At 50.6% G+C, this 16,926-nt stretch overlaps 8 protein-coding genes across 8 annotated transcripts; 4 read left to right on the plus strand and 4 right to left on the minus strand.

The window, feature by feature from the left end:
• Window positions 1-47: 47 nt before the first annotated feature.
• On the minus strand, window positions 48-2,003 carry BDP81DRAFT_454262 (uncharacterized protein; the record flags this gene model as incomplete). Its single annotated transcript, XM_060592918.1, has 4 exons — window positions 48-782; window positions 858-1,010; window positions 1,074-1,517; window positions 1,578-2,003. The coding sequence occupies 4 exons, from the start codon at window positions 2,001-2,003 to the stop codon at window positions 48-50; spliced, it is 1,758 nt and encodes a 585-aa protein (XP_060439817.1).
• Window positions 2,004-3,445: 1,442 nt separating this feature from the next.
• On the minus strand, window positions 3,446-5,093 carry BDP81DRAFT_454263 (thiol-specific monooxygenase; the record flags this gene model as incomplete). The annotated part of the gene is made up of 4 exons (XM_060592919.1): window positions 3,446-3,817; window positions 3,874-4,248; window positions 4,314-4,902; window positions 4,957-5,093. The coding sequence occupies 4 exons, from the start codon at window positions 5,091-5,093 to the stop codon at window positions 3,446-3,448; spliced, it is 1,473 nt and encodes a 490-aa protein (XP_060439818.1).
• Window positions 5,094-5,720: 627 nt separating this feature from the next.
• Window positions 5,721-7,999, minus strand: BDP81DRAFT_465136 (PLC-like phosphodiesterase; the record flags this gene model as incomplete). The annotated part of the gene is made up of 2 exons (XM_060594238.1): window positions 5,721-7,640; window positions 7,943-7,999. The coding sequence occupies 2 exons, from the start codon at window positions 7,997-7,999 to the stop codon at window positions 5,721-5,723; spliced, it is 1,977 nt and encodes a 658-aa protein (XP_060439819.1).
• Window positions 8,000-8,385: 386 nt separating this feature from the next.
• BDP81DRAFT_410467 (maltose permease) lies at window positions 8,386-10,308 on the minus strand (the record flags this gene model as incomplete). Its single annotated transcript, XM_060589126.1, has 7 exons — window positions 10,231-10,308; window positions 9,766-10,163; window positions 9,483-9,573; window positions 9,133-9,367; window positions 9,000-9,079; window positions 8,836-8,918; window positions 8,386-8,766 (listed from the first exon to the last, which is right to left on the minus strand). The coding sequence occupies exons 1-7, from the start codon at window positions 10,298-10,300 to the stop codon at window positions 8,386-8,388; spliced, it is 1,338 nt and encodes a 445-aa protein (XP_060439820.1). The 5' UTR covers window positions 10,301-10,308.
• A 498-nt stretch (window positions 10,309-10,806) lies between these two features.
• BDP81DRAFT_454266 (uncharacterized protein) lies at window positions 10,807-12,653 on the plus strand (the record flags this gene model as incomplete). The annotated part of the gene is made up of 3 exons (XM_060592920.1): window positions 10,807-10,851; window positions 10,918-12,429; window positions 12,486-12,653. 3 exons carry the CDS (start codon window positions 10,807-10,809, stop codon window positions 12,651-12,653), a joined length of 1,725 nt encoding a protein of 574 aa, XP_060439821.1.
• A 239-nt stretch (window positions 12,654-12,892) lies between these two features.
• BDP81DRAFT_331393 (glycosyl hydrolase) lies at window positions 12,893-13,066 on the plus strand (the record flags this gene model as incomplete). Its single annotated transcript, XM_060585501.1, has 1 exon — window positions 12,893-13,066. One exon carries the CDS (start codon window positions 12,893-12,895, stop codon window positions 13,064-13,066), a length of 174 nt encoding a protein of 57 aa, XP_060439822.1.
• Window positions 13,067-13,215: 149 nt separating this feature from the next.
• On the plus strand, window positions 13,216-14,669 carry BDP81DRAFT_465138 (xylosidase/arabinosidase; the record flags this gene model as incomplete). The annotated part of the gene is made up of 3 exons (XM_060594239.1): window positions 13,216-13,916; window positions 13,953-14,127; window positions 14,172-14,669. 3 exons carry the CDS (start codon window positions 13,216-13,218, stop codon window positions 14,667-14,669), a joined length of 1,374 nt encoding a protein of 457 aa, XP_060439823.1.
• Window positions 14,670-14,819: 150 nt separating this feature from the next.
• BDP81DRAFT_438889 (epoxide hydrolase) lies at window positions 14,820-16,588 on the plus strand. The gene has a single exon (XM_060591358.1). The coding sequence runs from the start codon at window positions 14,946-14,948 to the stop codon at window positions 16,173-16,175; it is 1,230 nt and encodes a 409-aa protein (XP_060439824.1). The 5' UTR covers window positions 14,820-14,945; the 3' UTR covers window positions 16,176-16,588.
• Window positions 16,589-16,926: the final 338 nt, after the last annotated feature.

Here is a 16,926-nt window from a genome sequence, read left to right on the forward strand (position 1 = left end):
CTTCAGAGGCCAATTGAAGTCTATTTCTTGAGCAGTCACCAGCTTGATTAATTCTCTGTCAACAGTCCTTGCATACTGGCCAGGTGCCTCGCACACATCTTCCTGTATTCTCCTGCAGATCCCCATCGCATACTGAGTTCATCCAAGAATGTTGTCAAACCAAGTATGTCAGATTGACCGGCTTGACTGGCAGCTTCGTCATCTGAGAGTCGATGCAGGTTGGCGGATGCATTATACACGGCATCGAATATGAACGGCGAAATAATGGCAAGGTTTCCGATGGGGTTCTCCCCGTCGAATAGTTGGTTGGAGAGCGCTTTCGCAATGTTTCGTACGTCCAGACTCGCCTGCCAGACGGCCCTCGCTGAGCACTTCTGGATCTTTTTGAGTTCACGACTCTCTGCTTCGTCCTTATGATGAGGCTTTACGAGGAATTTGCCGTCTGGGGTAATCTTTACCCACAAGGTGAGCTTTCTGACGCAAAGGAACAGGGCCGAACGAGCGGCGAACCGGGGTCCTATCAGTCGAAGAGTAAGGTCAGTGCTGGCTGGAGATTTTGACTCTTGGTCGACTGTATCAATCCATTCTAGTATTTTCTTTGAATGACTGATGATATCTTCAATATGTGCTTGATCGAGTGTGCCCTCAATTCGGGATAGTACGAGTGCGTGGTCAGTAAGGAGGGCGGCTTCACAGAGTCGTGAGAACCCGGAGCGTTCTGCAGGAATTTCAAGGTACCAGTCATACTCGTAGTCCCCAAGTGCATCATAGTCGGGAGATTCCTGTAGTCATCAGTAAGAGAAAGACCTCGTTATGGGACAGTGATGGCGGTGAAGTGATCGTGATTAAGTACTAACCCAGTCATCGTCAAGCATGGTCAGTTTCATGTCTTCCTGAGGTCTCAGAACAGCACATGGACGCTTGCTTCCGACAGACATAAGTCGATCAAGTATGAATACCGCCCACCATGACCTCCTTCTTTCTTCATCGTCCGTTTCGAACCACAATATCTGTCCAGTAAATGTCAGTTTCACCATTAATGAACACTTTGAGGGCGTCAATCAATGACTTACAGGCTTTCTTAACGCGACGGTATCAGTTGATCCATGGAAAGCCGTGTCTCTTGTTGCCCAGGATACGCCCACAAGTTCGATGTACCGAGTGCACAATCCAATGCTCATCCATGCGGCAGGGTAGACCGCGTGGCAATATTCGTAAAGCGCAACAAGAATCATTGCTTGGAGAACTGGCAGTGACACAACTCCGCCAGCCACGAGTATGTTCAAGAACCCTTTGGTCTGGCCATACAGTTCGCTGCAAGTTTTATCGTCGGGGTTGGACGTAACAAGTCTCATTGCCAGAGCAAGCGCAACTATGTCCGGCTTACAACTCTTAGCAAATGGAGCTTTCAGCTGCTTCTTGGTGGATATGAACCGAAACCAGACGTGGAAGGTTTTGAAGTACTCGTCGCAGGCACTTTTGACCTTATCACTTTCATTAATGATCGATAGCACAGCCTTTGAGTTGTCCATAGCATTAGCTATTGTGCCATGTGGGAACTAAGCTGATGGTATTACCTCAGGTATTGAGATGACTGGTTGGTACAATTCTTCAAAAGACGACTCAGTATGATAAGAATCGCCGTCGAGAAAAGCAGAAGCTGGGAAAGCGCTGTTGATATGTTGGGACTGAGTCTCCCGAGACAGGGCGCTTAGCGAAGATCTGCCGTCGGGATCATCGATGAGGTGAATTTCATCCGACGGCGTCAGCATAAGCATTTCGTCGTCGTCATTGGGGATCTGGCGATGATTGCAGAATTCTTTCTCAATCGCATCAACTCGAGCTTGCAGAGCGGCAAAGTCCGCTGCACTAGGTGGGCGATCCGGCTCATGTTGTGAGCCATGGAGTCGACGAACTTGATGGGGGCGATCATCGCGAGGAAGCTCTTCGTCGCGCCGCCTTTTGTCGCCCGCTCTTGCGATTTTATTGCCGTCGGATAGCATAGCGAAAATGCTGCAAGTCAATGTCGCGCTATGAGGTGGTGGTGTAGTTGATCTGGGGAAAGGGAGAAAATACGAAAGGTGAATAATCGGCACCCCTTGGCTTTGGCATCGCCAGGTATTTGCGCCCCAGCCACGGCCGACCTGGGGTGTCTCAAAAGTGTGGCTTGACAAGCGTATTCAAGTGCACTCGCAACGAGTCCCTTTGCTCTCTCCTTTTTTCCATCCCAAATTACCTTATTTGAAGATTTGAAATTGCACCATGAAAACACTTAGACCCAGACGAATTATACAAGTGTGAAGTATTTCAGGTGGTGAAAAGAGTGTCGCAAATTGCCTAATTGGGATGCAACGTGAAGCAGTTGATTATGGCCCTTGATGTGGATCAACAAAGGTGTCCAGGGTTTGGCCAGACGCAAGCAAAGGTGAAGTTCTTCACAAATACAAGGAAAGGAGAGGTACTGCCTACTGATTGCGCTCACTTGAATTCCTTCTTGCAAGCTCTACAAAAGCCAGCTTCTACCCATCCGAGTCAACTTGTCCTCTTCTTCCTCTCGCACAAACAAAACGTCAATCTTGCCAAAAGCCCGCGCCCGCGCCCTCACGAAAGCAAATAGTTGCAGATCACGCACGCAATTGTCACATAACAAGCTTCTTGTGACTATCATTCTCACAGCTACCAGCCAGACCAACGTAAAGTAAGCAAGGCGCAAAACAATCAGAGACTTTGTTTATTCTATGCTGATTTTCTTACGCAGCTGCTCCTAGACTCCCTCCATAATGTGTCAAAACATGTATTACACGTTCGATTGCGGCCATCGCATCGGCCATGTCGCGGTCCTTCGCTGCGACAAATGTGTCATCTCTGGTTTCGACTGCTAGTATCGCGAGACTTGTGAGGATGAGAAGCTGCCAGGTGGATCGGGCTTGTGTCGCGACTGCAGACTAGCTCCTCCCATCGCGACCGCGCCTACGCAGGTTCAAGACGGAAAGGGACAAAGTTTCTGGAAGAAGACTGGACAAATGCTCGCTGCTGTGGTTGGAGCGATCAAGCCATCGACAAAGTAAGGGTTGACTGACAGTCGCGACGTAGGATTGGATTGTATGGCTCTCTGGAGGAAGCTGCTCCCGTAAACTTTGTTATTGGCTTTCACAGCGGAAAATTCGCATAGCGACGCGTTGGTTTGGATCGTGACGAGAATGAAGGGGGTTTATTACAGGGCTCATGACGTGTCATTCTGGTGGCGATAACAGCGTTAATACTATCAATCAACAAAAGCTTTCAGATAATACTGTGAACAATCACTACTGGAAATGAATGGCACTAGAATTTGAGATGCAAGATGGACCTTGAGCGTGTACGCGCACCAAAACACCTCAATTGATTCACCGAATATGGGATACGGCAACGCCAAAACGCGTGGCGCCGATGCGTCTGGTAAAATCTACAACCTCGATCTAATGAGCTGTTCATTCAGCTTAGCCTCTGCTTTCTTCCTAGAGTCTTCCCAAAAGTTGGCTTTCGCGGATCCCATGGCTACCCATATGTCGAGCAACTTGTCGTCGAAAGGTGGCAAGACGCGACCTGTCGTTCCGGGCGCTGGGTCCCCTGCCACTGATCTGAAGTACTCAAATACCTCTTTATAAAAGGGTGCTATGGTGTAGTAATCCTTGCCTCCACCGAATTCGGCAACACGGTCTTTCTCCCACTGCTTCTGCTCTTCCTTTGGCGGCAAAGGGTTGCCCCTGCCTGCCAGAAGACGGGAGACTGCTACAGCCTGCCACTCAAAGAGACGGAAAGTAAATCCACCTCCACACTAGGCCACATTTGTTAGCCTTGGTCTTTCATCTAAGAGGGCGGTCGATTACTTACCATGCCTAAGAAGGCGAGGGCTGGATCTTCGATATCCCAAGTGTGGAAGTAAACTCCCGACAACCGACGGTCAGCTTGGCGCATGCGTTCTTGCACTTCGGGCAAGAAGGGAAAGCTAAAGGTGAAGCCAGTCCCAAAGACCACATAATCCACACCTTCAACTATGGTACCGTCTTCAAAGATGATCGCGCCGTTATCTGAATCGAACTTGATGATCTGTTTCTGGACGGAGATGTGGGGGTGTGTGAAAGGAGCCCAGCCAAAGTGAGGCAAAGGCTCCCCGCGAAGTGAAGCATAGACCGGATGTTGAACAACTGGGAGAACTTCGTGAAGGATCTCGTGAGACGACACTGAACCTCCAACGACGATGACTTTCTGTGAATCCCGTTAGTGTCAGACTTCCATTAGGGTTTAGTACGTTATTAAGAGTATTTACTTACCTTTCCCTTGTACTTGTCGGAATCTCTGAAGTGCTTGCTGTGTACAATCCGTCCAGGAAACCTCTCGTCATATTCTTTGATCCCCTCAATATTTGGTAGCCAGGGTACGTTATAGTGCCCGGTTGCTACAATGAGCGCATCAAAGCTCTCTTGCCACCAGTGGTCTTTTCCAGGAAGCTCTTTTCTTAGTGTCAAAACCCATTTGTCGCCCTCTTTGGTTGCAAGCTCGACAGTAGTACTGAGTTCGAGCAGTTCCTCATGCCCATGGCGGACGAAGATGTTCTCGACCCACTCTCGAATTTGTTCCCGGCCGCGGAAAGGAGCGTCGTCACCATACTTCTCTCGGATCCGATCTGTCAGAGTTTCCGGAAAGGGCTCAGTAGTAAAGCTCATAATCTCTGGGGCAATGTTGGTGTGGAGATGCTCATGCTGAGCGGTATCTGAAAATCGGATCTGGTGGCTATTTACGGCCTCTGACTTGGGCGTCTGGGCTGGGAGTTGAAGTGGAATTGGAACGGGAGCATCGGCTTTGCCATCTAGGAGAGTCTTGAGAGATGGAATACTGGCGGGCAAGTGCGGAGTATAGATCCTATGGCAATGTCAGAAGTCTTGTAGAACTAAGGAGAACAAGTGTTGAGCTTACCAGGTTCCTCCCGGGATGGGTCGTCGATCAAAGACTCGGACTGTGTCGAAAGCTTGTTCCTTGACCAAGGCATCTGTAGCAATTGCGCCTGACGGTCCAGCGCCGATTACGGCTACTCTTCGAATCTTGCCCGTCATATCGATTGAACTCTATCAATAGCCCAATGCAAAGTCGCAGAGATAGCAATGAAGATAGTGCTTAGCGGCTTGCTAGTTGTCAAAGTCTCATTGTACAGCAACTCCTGAGTTTCCGTGGCTCTTGATAGACATTTAAATTCCATCAAAAAAGACAGTCTAATTAAACACCGCCGGCTCGGCATCAATTTATTCTGTTTCGGCCCGTTGAACAATGGCGCCACGAGATGGGTGGCATTGCGTCTTGTTGGAAGTCGAGCACGCAACCCGATTTAGTGTGGGTCAAAGGATGCGTCTTGACCACACCAAGAGCGAATCGATATCAGGCGGCAGCAAGCGCGTATCGGAGAGAAGCCGGCTGCAGGTCCAAGATTTCCATTCTCGGCGGTAAGTCTCCGTCTTGCGGCAGAGTCTCGCGGCTTTTCGACTACACAACACCAGTCTACATCGATGTCGCCATTGTCCAATCGAATCCCGGATCCCTCTTATCCCATCAGATCACAGAAGGCCTCATACGATTATCACGACGCAGTTGACTCTGCAGGCTCGAAAGGTCCAATGCGATCTCAACGTCTCGCCAGAGTAATTCAATGCTTAAACACGAGGAAGGAACATTATTTCATTAGTTTCTTACGCTACTCCAGCTTCCGTTATCTCCGTCTTGATCAAAAGGATACCCTTGCTTGGCATGCCGTCCTTGTCGAGCAACCTGACGAAGCGATATCCGAGCCTCAGCCTATCCAAGCGGACGCATGCCCATCCAGTCATAACATCCGGACCAACGACATCATTCATGACGATGAAGGAGAGGAAAGCCAGCTCGGGAACAATGCCCTCGACGTTAAGGAACTCGATCAACTCGCCTCCAAAATTAGGACTGGTGCCAGTACTCTTACTCGTCTGGCCGCTGTAGCCAATCTGTGTAACTTGCTCTCCGTCCGCATCTTCACGCACCATGGCCGTCAGCGCATCTGGCTCGGTATGCAAGCCAACCTTGACGTAATGTATGAAATTTGTCGGATCATCATGCGGATTGAGAAGAGGGAGATTTTGAGCCGCCAGCACTGTGACAGCGACTCTATCCAGTTTCTTGCTCTCGATATTGGACCCCATGTCATCCTCTTCCGACTCGCCGGTAGGGTCGCGTCGGTAACCATTAGGCTTGAGAACGTACCCATCCGAGCCCGCAAACATGCCTTCGTTGAGAATCATGCCCACATCCCAGGACTGCCAGTTCAACGCGACTACCTGAACACCAGCTCGCCAGAAGATGACAGGATCAAAGTTGGAAGAGTCAACCCGCATGCCGTGTGGGTAGGTCCTCATGAGAAAGTCCCTGTTGTGCGTGAACAAGGCCTTTGGCATCCTCCTCTGGATAGCAAATGCTGCCTTTTCCGAACGCGAGAAGATATGATTCGGCATCGATGCCTCGGCCTGCTCAAGAGACTTGAATGTAATGCCACGCGTGTAGATGTCCAAGCGGCTAAGTCGAGAGATGACCTTGGGCGGCTTGACCTTCGCCGCTTTCTTTTCTCCTCCTTCCGTCGTTGTGACCTCCAAGATGCTACTGCCATCGTCGTCGAAGCCTTCATTGACGCTTTCGGCACCGTCCTTGTCGTTCGGCACGTATTTGACCTTGACAAGAATCTTCCTGCGCAGCTGTTCGGGCGAGGCTAGAGAAGCGGGATCTAGCTCGGGCACAGGGAGGAGAAATTCTCCCCATATCTCCTCCATGATGTCGACCATGGCGGCCTGTTGCAGTGGAGTGCAGTGCACTTCCAGGCTAACAATGAGTGGCAGCTCCGATGTGACAAAAGCGTATTCCCTGACGACTTGGCAAACGTCGCGGAAGAGAATTTCCTTGGTTAGAGTGAACCCGTGAAGAACCCGCGGCTCTGCCCTGATAATGTCCGAAAGCCTGTCGTCGGCGGTCCTGCCCTCCGCGTCCACCGATTCAAACTTGTTCATGATCCAACGGCCGACCTTGATGCCTAATTTGTCTCTTCGACTGAGCTTCGCCGGTGTGTCGTTCGCGGGCGTAGGCTGCTTGCTGTTCTCATCAGTTCCGTTTGGGTTGTATCCGGATTTATATTGCTCCACGCCGTCCCAGACGTCAATCTCGATACAACGACATCCACGGAGTAGGACGTCTCTATATGCTTCGGCGCTGGAGTCGCTGGAGAGTTGATTTCCGGTGAGGTAGGTGTTGTGACTCGAGCTAATGAAGTAGCTACTCAGCGGCCAGGACAGGTCCTGAGGAGCCGTCATCTCGAGAACATCGCCGCATGGTGAGGTGATGTACTTGATCAGCTCGAAAAGGTCCAGCTCGTCTTTGTCGATGAGGTAACCCGCCAAACCGTTGGGATCCTCGGCTTGCGCGTGCTGCATGAAAATGCTGATCTGATCTCGAGTCCATGTGTTGTTCGCGGTAGCATATTTGTTGAAAAGCTGGGAGAGGTGGCCCAGTAGAGATTCGTCTAGCTTCTCTTGCACACCTTTGCGCTCGCCGCTTGGGTGACCACCGCCGGCCCGGTGCTGCTGAAGCGGGAACTCGGTCGACATTGATCACAAAAAAAGATGTAAAATTTTGACTTTGAACTAATCAAAGAGTTAGTAATCTTCAGGAACTAGAAGGTAGCGATTATGGGTGTTGCTTTAAACTGTTGGACTAAGCCCTGCAGACAATACGTTATTTCTTGACTTTGGCTCCCTCTTTCGTCGCGTTATGTAATGGTCCTGGAGATGTTACCCGAAATGGCATATATAGAGGAGGAGCCCCATCTCGGTGGGAGGTTTCCTAGGCGGGGCGAAAGTGAAAAGGGTCTCTACGATTATCGTATTAGTGAACTTACGAACCGTCGGCCTGGCCGAGGGCTGTCTTTGGCTTTGTGGAACCCTGTGTTTGGCATGAAAGGGCCCAAGGTTTGCGAAGTAGAATCGGCTATCACGGCAACGTAACGACTGGGCTTAAGTAGTAGAGAAAAATGATGAGGGAAAGGCTGGGGTGAGCACTGAGAACTACTTTAAGGAAGCACCGACCGCAGCAGATTCCGGGCATTACGGAACCCGGGTACGGCATCAGACCCCACTTGATCGGTAGATCGTGTGAACGATCTACTCAGAGGTTTTCTGTAAAGACTACATCTCGAAACACAGAAAATCCATGCAAGGGGGCCATGTACGATGAACCTGTCTAGTTTCCAAGAACTGCGTTGATACTCATTGATACTTGTTGCTATGGTAGACCTTGCGTCATGTAGCAGAACAATGGCCACGGTATGTCTGTACCAATTCATTAATCCTTCAGGACCACCGCAACGTTCTCCCCATCATCCACCTCGACAGTCTCGATCTCGGAATGGTAGTTCTTGAATGCTCGAGTTGGCAAACGCTTCTGAAACATGTTCTCCAGCTCCAAATAACTGCGGCCCTTCATCTCTGGGAAGCAGAAGTAGAGGTAGATAGAACACAGCAGCGATGGTCCAAAGAAAACGAAAGCAACCTTGCCTCCGAGATTGGCGTTGCTGGGGTTGATCAAGAACGGCATGAGCTGCGTGACAAGACATGCCGCCGCTGTGTTGCTCATCACGTTGATGAAGTACGTCTTTTGACGAAGACGAGGGGATTCAGTCTCACCACCGACGGCATATCCGCTAGCACCGATCGAAAGTTGGAACTAAACATCGCTTGTTAGCGACGGAAGAAAGGAAATTAAAGAAGGATTCTTTGGTTTGATTTGACTTACAATGAATCCCCAAAGAGCCATGAGTGCAACCATGGCAGTAAGAGCGCTCTGGTTAGTTTTGGGAACACCCAGGCCACCGATCACTAATAGAAGTGCCGTCATAGTCACAGTTCCCCAGACTATCAGTGGTCTGCGACCGACTCTTTCTACCAAGAACCACGAACAGATGTTGCCAAGTAGCTGGATACTGTAGCAAACCTGGGCAATACCGATAGGGTTACCCACTCCAGCAATAGTGAAGAAACTGTCAAACAATTCTGTTAGTAGGTGAATCACTTCATGGAGGGTGGCACTGACTATGAGAGGTAGCCCACAACCAGCTGAGCACCAGCAAATTGTTGTGTCAAATACACCATGCAAACAATTGTGGTCCTGCGCAAATTGGTGCCCCGAAAACAGTCGAAGTACGAGGCGCCACCTTTGCTTAATGCCTTCTCCTTTTCAAGTGTTGCTTCCATAATTGCCAAGGTCTCTTCCACGTTGTGTCTCGGGCCATTGAATTTCCCGTAGTGACTTCCCGGCTTCTTCGCGTCTTCCCTTCATCAGCAGCCATGATGGAGACTCTGGGAGCAAGATTCCGCCAAGTACCAGCATCAAGACTGGAGACATCAGCTGTGCGAGTACAGGCAACCTCCAGCCCCAGTCACTCTTGATGAAAGACCCGCCGTAGCCGACGAGAGCGCAAGACCACTGCCCAATAACAATCATGGTGTTGATGAGAATGAGACTGTCAGAGCCCTCCCGGATAGGGGCTAGTTAGAGGTAGTAAGGAGTCCAAGCAACAAAGGAGCAGCTCAGATATATATACAGCGCAGGGAGTACACGTCGAGGGAGGAGCAGATTTCAGTAATTCATCATTCTACCCCTAACTGCAGTTGGCCTCTGAGAGCTTCCACCCTGCGTCAGCACCACAACTTGACAGAGACATACTCCGCGTAAAGCGTCCGGTGCAATCTCGGCGACGTATACGGGACCCAGTGCGTGGCCCAACCCGTACCCAACGGTGCTGATAAGCTTGCCGCCAAATAGCTTCAAAATCGAGTTCGAGAAACCTTGAACGATGATGCCGGTAATGCAAAGAACACAACCGCAGATGACAACCATGCGGCGGCCGATGATGTCCGAGATGAATCCGGTGCAATATGCTGCTAGCACGATGCCGACGGTAGTAGAGGCATTGAGTATTTGCTGGTCTTGGGTCGGAATCTCCTTGATGCCGGAGGTCGTGGTCGTTCCGAAGCGATCGAGGGAGGCAGGAATAGCGAGGATGTTGCCGACGAGTGCAAGTTCGTACCCGAAGTTGATAGGTAGAATGAAGATGAGAAGGCCTATTGATGTGATGCGGTCAGATTCAGTTGCTGTGAGAGAAAAATGAAGGTCATAAGAGTTGCTTACACCACGCTAATACTCTCTTGTTCTTGGACAGCTCAGCGAAGCCTGCTGGCTTTTCTGGAACCACTGCCATTGTGCTTGTAGTCAACTTGCCAACCAGCCGCAAAAGGTAATGAATGCCTCCAGAGAAAGTCCTCGATGCGAGAAGGGCGCTGGCAACGGAATGAACCGAGTGATACGATCCTCGAGTTGTCTCGAGATTGACGAGAGAGAAATTGAAGCCATCAGGAAAACCATCGATTACTTATAGCCCCGGTCCTTAGTTTATATCAATGCGATCCGGGGTTACTCCCGCATCCAACTGGTTGATACCGAAACCACATGTTACCCCATGGGTTGCGCCCACCTCCGAGTCTCTTACCCCACAGCTCAATGCTACCCCAGCAGACCCATCGTGTTTAATGCTGTGAATGGTCAAGCTAGTTCACCGCGGCGAATTATTTAGTGTTAGTCCCTCCCCGCGGTCACGTTTGCTTGACTATTCTTCTCCCCCCTCTTCAACTTTCCTCGGCACATCGGAGAATTGCCAAAGACTCTTCTGAGAGGCAGTCCGATTTTCTTACCCGGCAAATTGGTTCAATGACGAAGCGATCCTGCGATGGATGTAGACGGCGGAAGGTCAAGGTATGGGATTCCAACATCAAATTACATGGGAGTGTAGGCTAAATGCGACATGTTATACATACACAGTGCGATGCACAGAGCCCGCAGTGCTCCAATTGTCTGATGTCTTCCATGACTTGCGAATACACAGTTCCGGCAAAGAAACGGGGACCGCCCTTTCGGGCTCACAGAACAGATCAGATCAGAACTCGGAATAAGGACAACCAGTTGAATAGCGTGGTGTCTGTCTCAGGGCACTCTCAAGCTGCTGGTTCTCAAGTTGAAGATTCCTTTGTTGACAGTCCACCAAACGATAATCTATCTCTAGGTTGCAGTCACCCACAGAAGAATTGCATCCATGCTGCATTCGACGCAGCCATTGGCGATCTTCTCTCAGCTCTGGGGAAAGCCCTGCCATACGTCCCACTTGAAGACGTTCTGTCTTCCTGCATTGATCTTTACCTGCAATGGGAGTTCCCAACTAGCCCTATCATCTGCGAACCGATGGTTCGGCAAATGATGCATGGCGTGGTCCCAATCCTCCGGAGAGAAACTTCACTGTTTAGCGACCTGACAACTAGCCGTACCACCTCAGACATTCCAGCCATCCGGGATTTTGCCCTCATTACGGCCCTCTGCGCCGTCGTCTCCTCCACTCTACCAGCCGAGATATTTCCCGGTGGCGCAGCACTTGCGATGCCGTTCCTCAGGACATCGCGAGAGGCTCTTCGTCTCTACCAGGACTACGACATCGAACACCCAGAGTCGAGCTCAATAATCATCCGGTATTTCCATTCCAACTCATTACATGCTCTCGGAAAGACAAGCGTGTCATGGCACGCCATGGGCGAGGCACTTCAACTGGTGCAAGAGATGCGATTGTACGATGAGGCATCCTTCAGCGGTCTCGAGTGGCCCGAGGCTCAGCTAAGGAGAAACACCTTTTGGCATCTCTATATTGGGGATAAGTCCGCTTCGATTCTTAACAAAGTCCCCATCTCGCTTCACCAGATGTGTCTGGACACGCCTATTACCACCATATTTGACAAGACTGAGGATTGCAAACTCCTTCAGCCCGGTCCCGAAATCGATGATGCTGCCGGTTTTGAGTGCCGATTACGTCTATGTTTTAACCTTTGCTTCCAGCTTTGGTACACAGCTTCCGAGATGCTCGTCGACTTAAACCTCCTTTCACGCCTACACGGCAAAACTGGATCGATTCCCTCAGGTACTTCGAACGATGCATCAGACTTGAAGAAATCTACTATGCAGTCATACTTTGACTTCACCAGTATTATACACAGTTGTCCAGCTTGGGTCCGTGATCCCAAAGCTGCAGTCTTGGGAACGATCAGCGAGTCAACAGCCCAGTTCCGAGTCCGCGCAATATTCATTCAGAAAGCCAACTTATTCGTCACGTTCCACATATTGCGCCTCGTCCTCCTAACTCGCTTCTCTGAACGAGGCTTCATCGAGGTTCTGGGGCTAGTAGATGACCCAGTGATGCTTGCCATGCGAAAAGTCGAGATAGCGAGCGATCTCCTGGGGGCTGTGTCGGACATTCCCTTTGAGGCCCTACAAGCCAACGGAGAGCCTTGCGTAAACACAATCCTCTTTTAAAATTGCGCTGGAAACAAGGACTGACTTTTGAACAGGTTGAAAAGCTCCGACAAGTGGGTGTGGCTCTCCTCGAAATCATCCACAATGTCGGCAACGAGGCCATCTCCACTCGTGCTAGATCCCTCTTTGGCACGCTGTTGGACATTCTAGCCCGGCTAAACTCCAGGATATCAAACGAGCTGAGCAATGATCGCGAGTCATGATTGTGAAAGCGTTCGTCGGCAATTCGGATCGGGGTCATGGTGTGGTCTACAATTCTCCGCGGCGAATTGGTCCACTTCCCCATCTCGGGCCCAGATCCCCCAAGTTGATCAGATGTTCCCATCGGAACGGCATGTGGCTATAAACTTGAAGTTGCTGAGGCCATGAACGTGTGTTTGTTTCATTCCAATTCATTGTTCAGCTGTCAGTCATCCGATTCGTTAAGATCTGAGTTGCAACGATGGGAACGAAGCGCAGTTTCACCAACCCAATTGTGCCTGGGTTCGCGCCAGACCCATCGATCGTGTTTGTCAATGGAGTCTTCTTCATGGTGACTTCATCTTTTCACATCTTTCCTGGGCTACCTATCTACGCCTCAACAGATCTTCAAGAATGGAAGCACATGGATAAGTAGAGATGCATGCGCTACACAGCCAGCGCCTCACTAAGGACGGTCCACGTACATGTGCTTACTGACGACAAGGCAACGCAATCAATCGCAAGGAGCAGATCTCCCTCAAACATGCGAGCACATCAGTGATGCCTTTGGATACAAGGAACATCATGGTCGCCAGTGCCGGCCTCTTTGCGCCAACCATACGCTATCACCAAGGCACTTTCTACATCATTTGCACGAATGCAACGCACGACCAGGACACGTTCGCCCTGGACAACTTCTACATTTCCACTACCGATATCTGTTCAGGTAGATGGTCCGACCCAATTCGTTTCCCTTTCAACGGTATCGACCCCAGTCTGTACTTTGACGACGACGGTCGCGCCTACGTCCAGGGATGCTGGATGATAGACCGCCTCAAACAACCCAGCTGCACGATCAAGCAATTCGAAATTGATATCGCAACGGATAAGGCCATAAGCGACACCTGCGAAATTTGGGGCGGTTTTGCGCGCTACGATACCGAGGGTCCTCATATTTACAAGCGAGGAGGCTACTATTACCTCCTCGTCGCCGAAGGCGGCACCTTTGAGCATCACATGTTGAGCATCGGACGCTCAAAAGACATCTGGGGACCCTACGAGTCGTGCGAGACGAACCCTATCATGACTGCCGATGGGACACCAGACGAGTACATTCAGAATATTGGCCATGGCGAATTGTCCCAGGACCAGAGCGGCGCTTGGTGGGCTGCCGTCCTTGGTGTGCGGAACGAGAACGGTCGTCCGCCGCTTGGGCGGGAAACATTTCTTACCGCGGTCGATTGGCCGGAAGACAGGTGGCCGACGATTCAGCAACCCGCGATGGAGTTATAACGAGTTCTTTCTGGCCCTGTTGGTGGCAGTAAATCACTGATCCACGAGGCTCTGGCAGGTGTTGATCTCGTATACATCCGCGATCCTGAGTTCGACAGGTACCACATTAGCGGCGCGAAAGACTTCACACTGCGGTGCAGTGCAAGCAACTTATCTGCTCCTACCGGTACCAGCACCTTTGTCGGCAAGCGACAGAGATCTATTGTTTTGTTGTTTTTTTTGTTGTTTTTTTTATATTTAACGCCCAGAGATCTATTGATGCCTCTGCTTCTGTAAGACTCAAAGTTGCCAGGGCCACAAGAGGGAAGTCTGTAAGAGCTGGGCTCGCCATTTATAAGGATGCACCGCGGCACGTCTCTCTTTCCTTTGATTTCGAGTCTTCAGAAGTGTTGTTCAAAGTGACGACAACAACAGAGTACAAGCTTCAGTCAACTCCCATTCCAGTAAACGTTGACACAACTGTCCTGGGAATGCGTCTGGAAGCAACTGCGCAGGAGTGCACATTTATGTATCGCGAGAACGATCTGGGGGACTGGATAGAAGCGGGGACGGCGCGAGTTGCCGACTTGGTTGAGAGAGAGATGACAGGTCCGATCTTTGGTGTCTTTGCGCACGCTTTGGTGGAGGAAACCATCGGTTCCGAGGTTCAATTCAGCAGTTTCGTGATAGACAGCAATACGGCGGCAGTTGAATTGAACCCCAGCATTCGGAACAAAATTAAGCATGATTTTGTCAGAGCTGGGTAATTCGAACGAAAAGTCACCGTTGATACGCCGCTTGAGGAGAAATCGGCGTCTTGGTTCGTCCGCATAAGCTGTGGCTGCCCTCGCGTGACGTAGTTCTCCAACTCCCCATCAATTACCGAGGTACGCGATCATCTGCTTGAACATAATCAATGAAAGTTGAAAAGCCTCTCGAGCCCTCGACTCCTGTCACGATAAGTTGAGAGCAGAGCCTGCTTAATCCCTAGCTGCAATAACCCGTACCAATTTACTGACTCTGGTCGATCATTCCCGGGCACGATGGATCCAGCACAACTGCCTCCGTGGGATCTTTCCCCCGGCGTCACCTCTCGCTATGTTGACACTTCACCCGTAGGATTGAAGTTCCATATTCTCGAGTCTCTCCCAAAGGATTCTCCAACCAAGACCCTCCCGCCCCTGATCCTGCTTCTTCACGGCTTCCCAAACCTATCCTTCGACTGGTCTGCTGTCATGCCGAAGCTCGCCGCAGCCGGATACTACGCAGTGGCTCCCGACATGAGAGGCTTCGGTCGGACCCATAACGCCAACCTCAGTCCGATCAGCGAAGAAACCATCCGTCCTCTCACCGCGTTGCGAGATGTGGTGACTCTGGTCCACGCACTCGGCTACGAGACCATTCACACTCTCATCGGGCACGACCTAGGGGCGTTCGTGGCTTCCATGTGCGCTATCACGCGGCCAGATATGATCAAGTCTTTGGTCCTGATGGCGCATCCGTTCAAGGGATCTCCACAACTACCCTTGGGAACGGGAGCAGCGCCGCAATTAGCTTCTTTGCTTCGACCGAAATATGAGGATGGGGGTAAGGTGATCCAAAATGACAATGATATACAATCCTCACTCTTGAGGCTCGACCCACCAAGAAAGCATTACAAGTATTACAACGCTTCGTCAGGAGCAGTCGACGAATGGACTCATCCCACAGGCCAGCCCATGCACGAGTTCCTCCGGGGGTACTTCCATCTCAAATCCGCAGACTACAGTCTGAACAAGCCTCGACCCCTCGAATCCTGGACCGCGCAAGAGATCTCCGTCATGCCACACTACTATGTCATGAGAGCCAACCTATCGATGCGCGGAAACATCGAGCTGGACATGGCACAAGAGTCGGCCGACGTACGAGCCAAGCTCAGTGAAACACCATGGCTCACCGACGCGGAACTACAAGTATATGTGGACGAATACTCCCGAAACACGTTCCGACTCTCTTTGTTGTGGTACAAAGTTCTCATAGACCCGGCCCTGTCCGCAGACCTCCTCTGTTTTGCGGGAACAAAGCTCGCGATCCCGACAAAGTACGTCTCTGGGACACATGACTGGGGTACGTACCAGGTTCCTGGTGCTCTCGAGGCCATGAATAGCGGTGAGAGCGTTCGATCTGATTGCTGGAGGGGGTCCGTCATCATTCCCGGGGCGGGCCACTGGGTCAACATTGAGAAATCTGAGGAGACGGCACAAGAGATACTCAAACTGGCCGGGTCACTATAGCCGTAAGGCATGGCTTTCCTTGGGAAATTGTTGTCCTAGAGTCTTTGTCGGGATTATAATGGGCTTGTTTGCAACAGTACGATTACTTTGTATGATTTTTTTGAGGTTTGAACGAGTCTCATCGTCTACTATACAATGAGCCTGTGGATTTGAGGCGGGTAATTTGGTTCATAAAGCGTTAGCAGGCCGGGGAACAGAAGTCAAACTACTTAATGTGTGAGGGTTTCTTACTGTCCTAATATTATATCTACGAAGTAGTCTTACTCTCAAGTTGCTCTCTTTCCCACCCTCGTGGTGAGAGACATGCCTTGAAGCAGTTCTCAGCTTCGATGATGGAGCGGAATGTAACCAGTGTGATAGATGCCCAACTATCTCCCACATGGACCTCCTTGTTTATACCTGACCGTTTGCACGATGTCTAGTCCATACTAGTCTTCTGTATCCCCTTGACTTCGGGCCATAAGCCTATCTCGTCTTCATAGTGTAAGTCCCGATATCAGACTTCGCTCGAAACAAGGATAGCCATCTCCGAAAACTCCAGTCCTCAATCAAGGTCAAGAGATTGTAGCACGGGTATTCACCTCTGGTCGATAGCAGAAGACGTGTCGTATTCGCTCAAGTTGAATTCGTCTGAACTCACTCAGGGCACCCTGAGGGTTCTCTTTCACCTTGATCAATCTCCGGTAACCACTGATTCACTTAATCGTACCGTACATGGCGTCTCATTCACCATCGTCGTCGGAGATAGATG

This window comes from Colletotrichum phormii (genome assembly GCF_030913505.1).
Source record: "Colletotrichum phormii strain CBS 102054 chromosome Unknown BDP81scaffold_27, whole genome shotgun sequence".
Classification (NCBI taxonomy): domain Eukaryota; kingdom Fungi; phylum Ascomycota; class Sordariomycetes; order Glomerellales; family Glomerellaceae; genus Colletotrichum; species Colletotrichum phormii.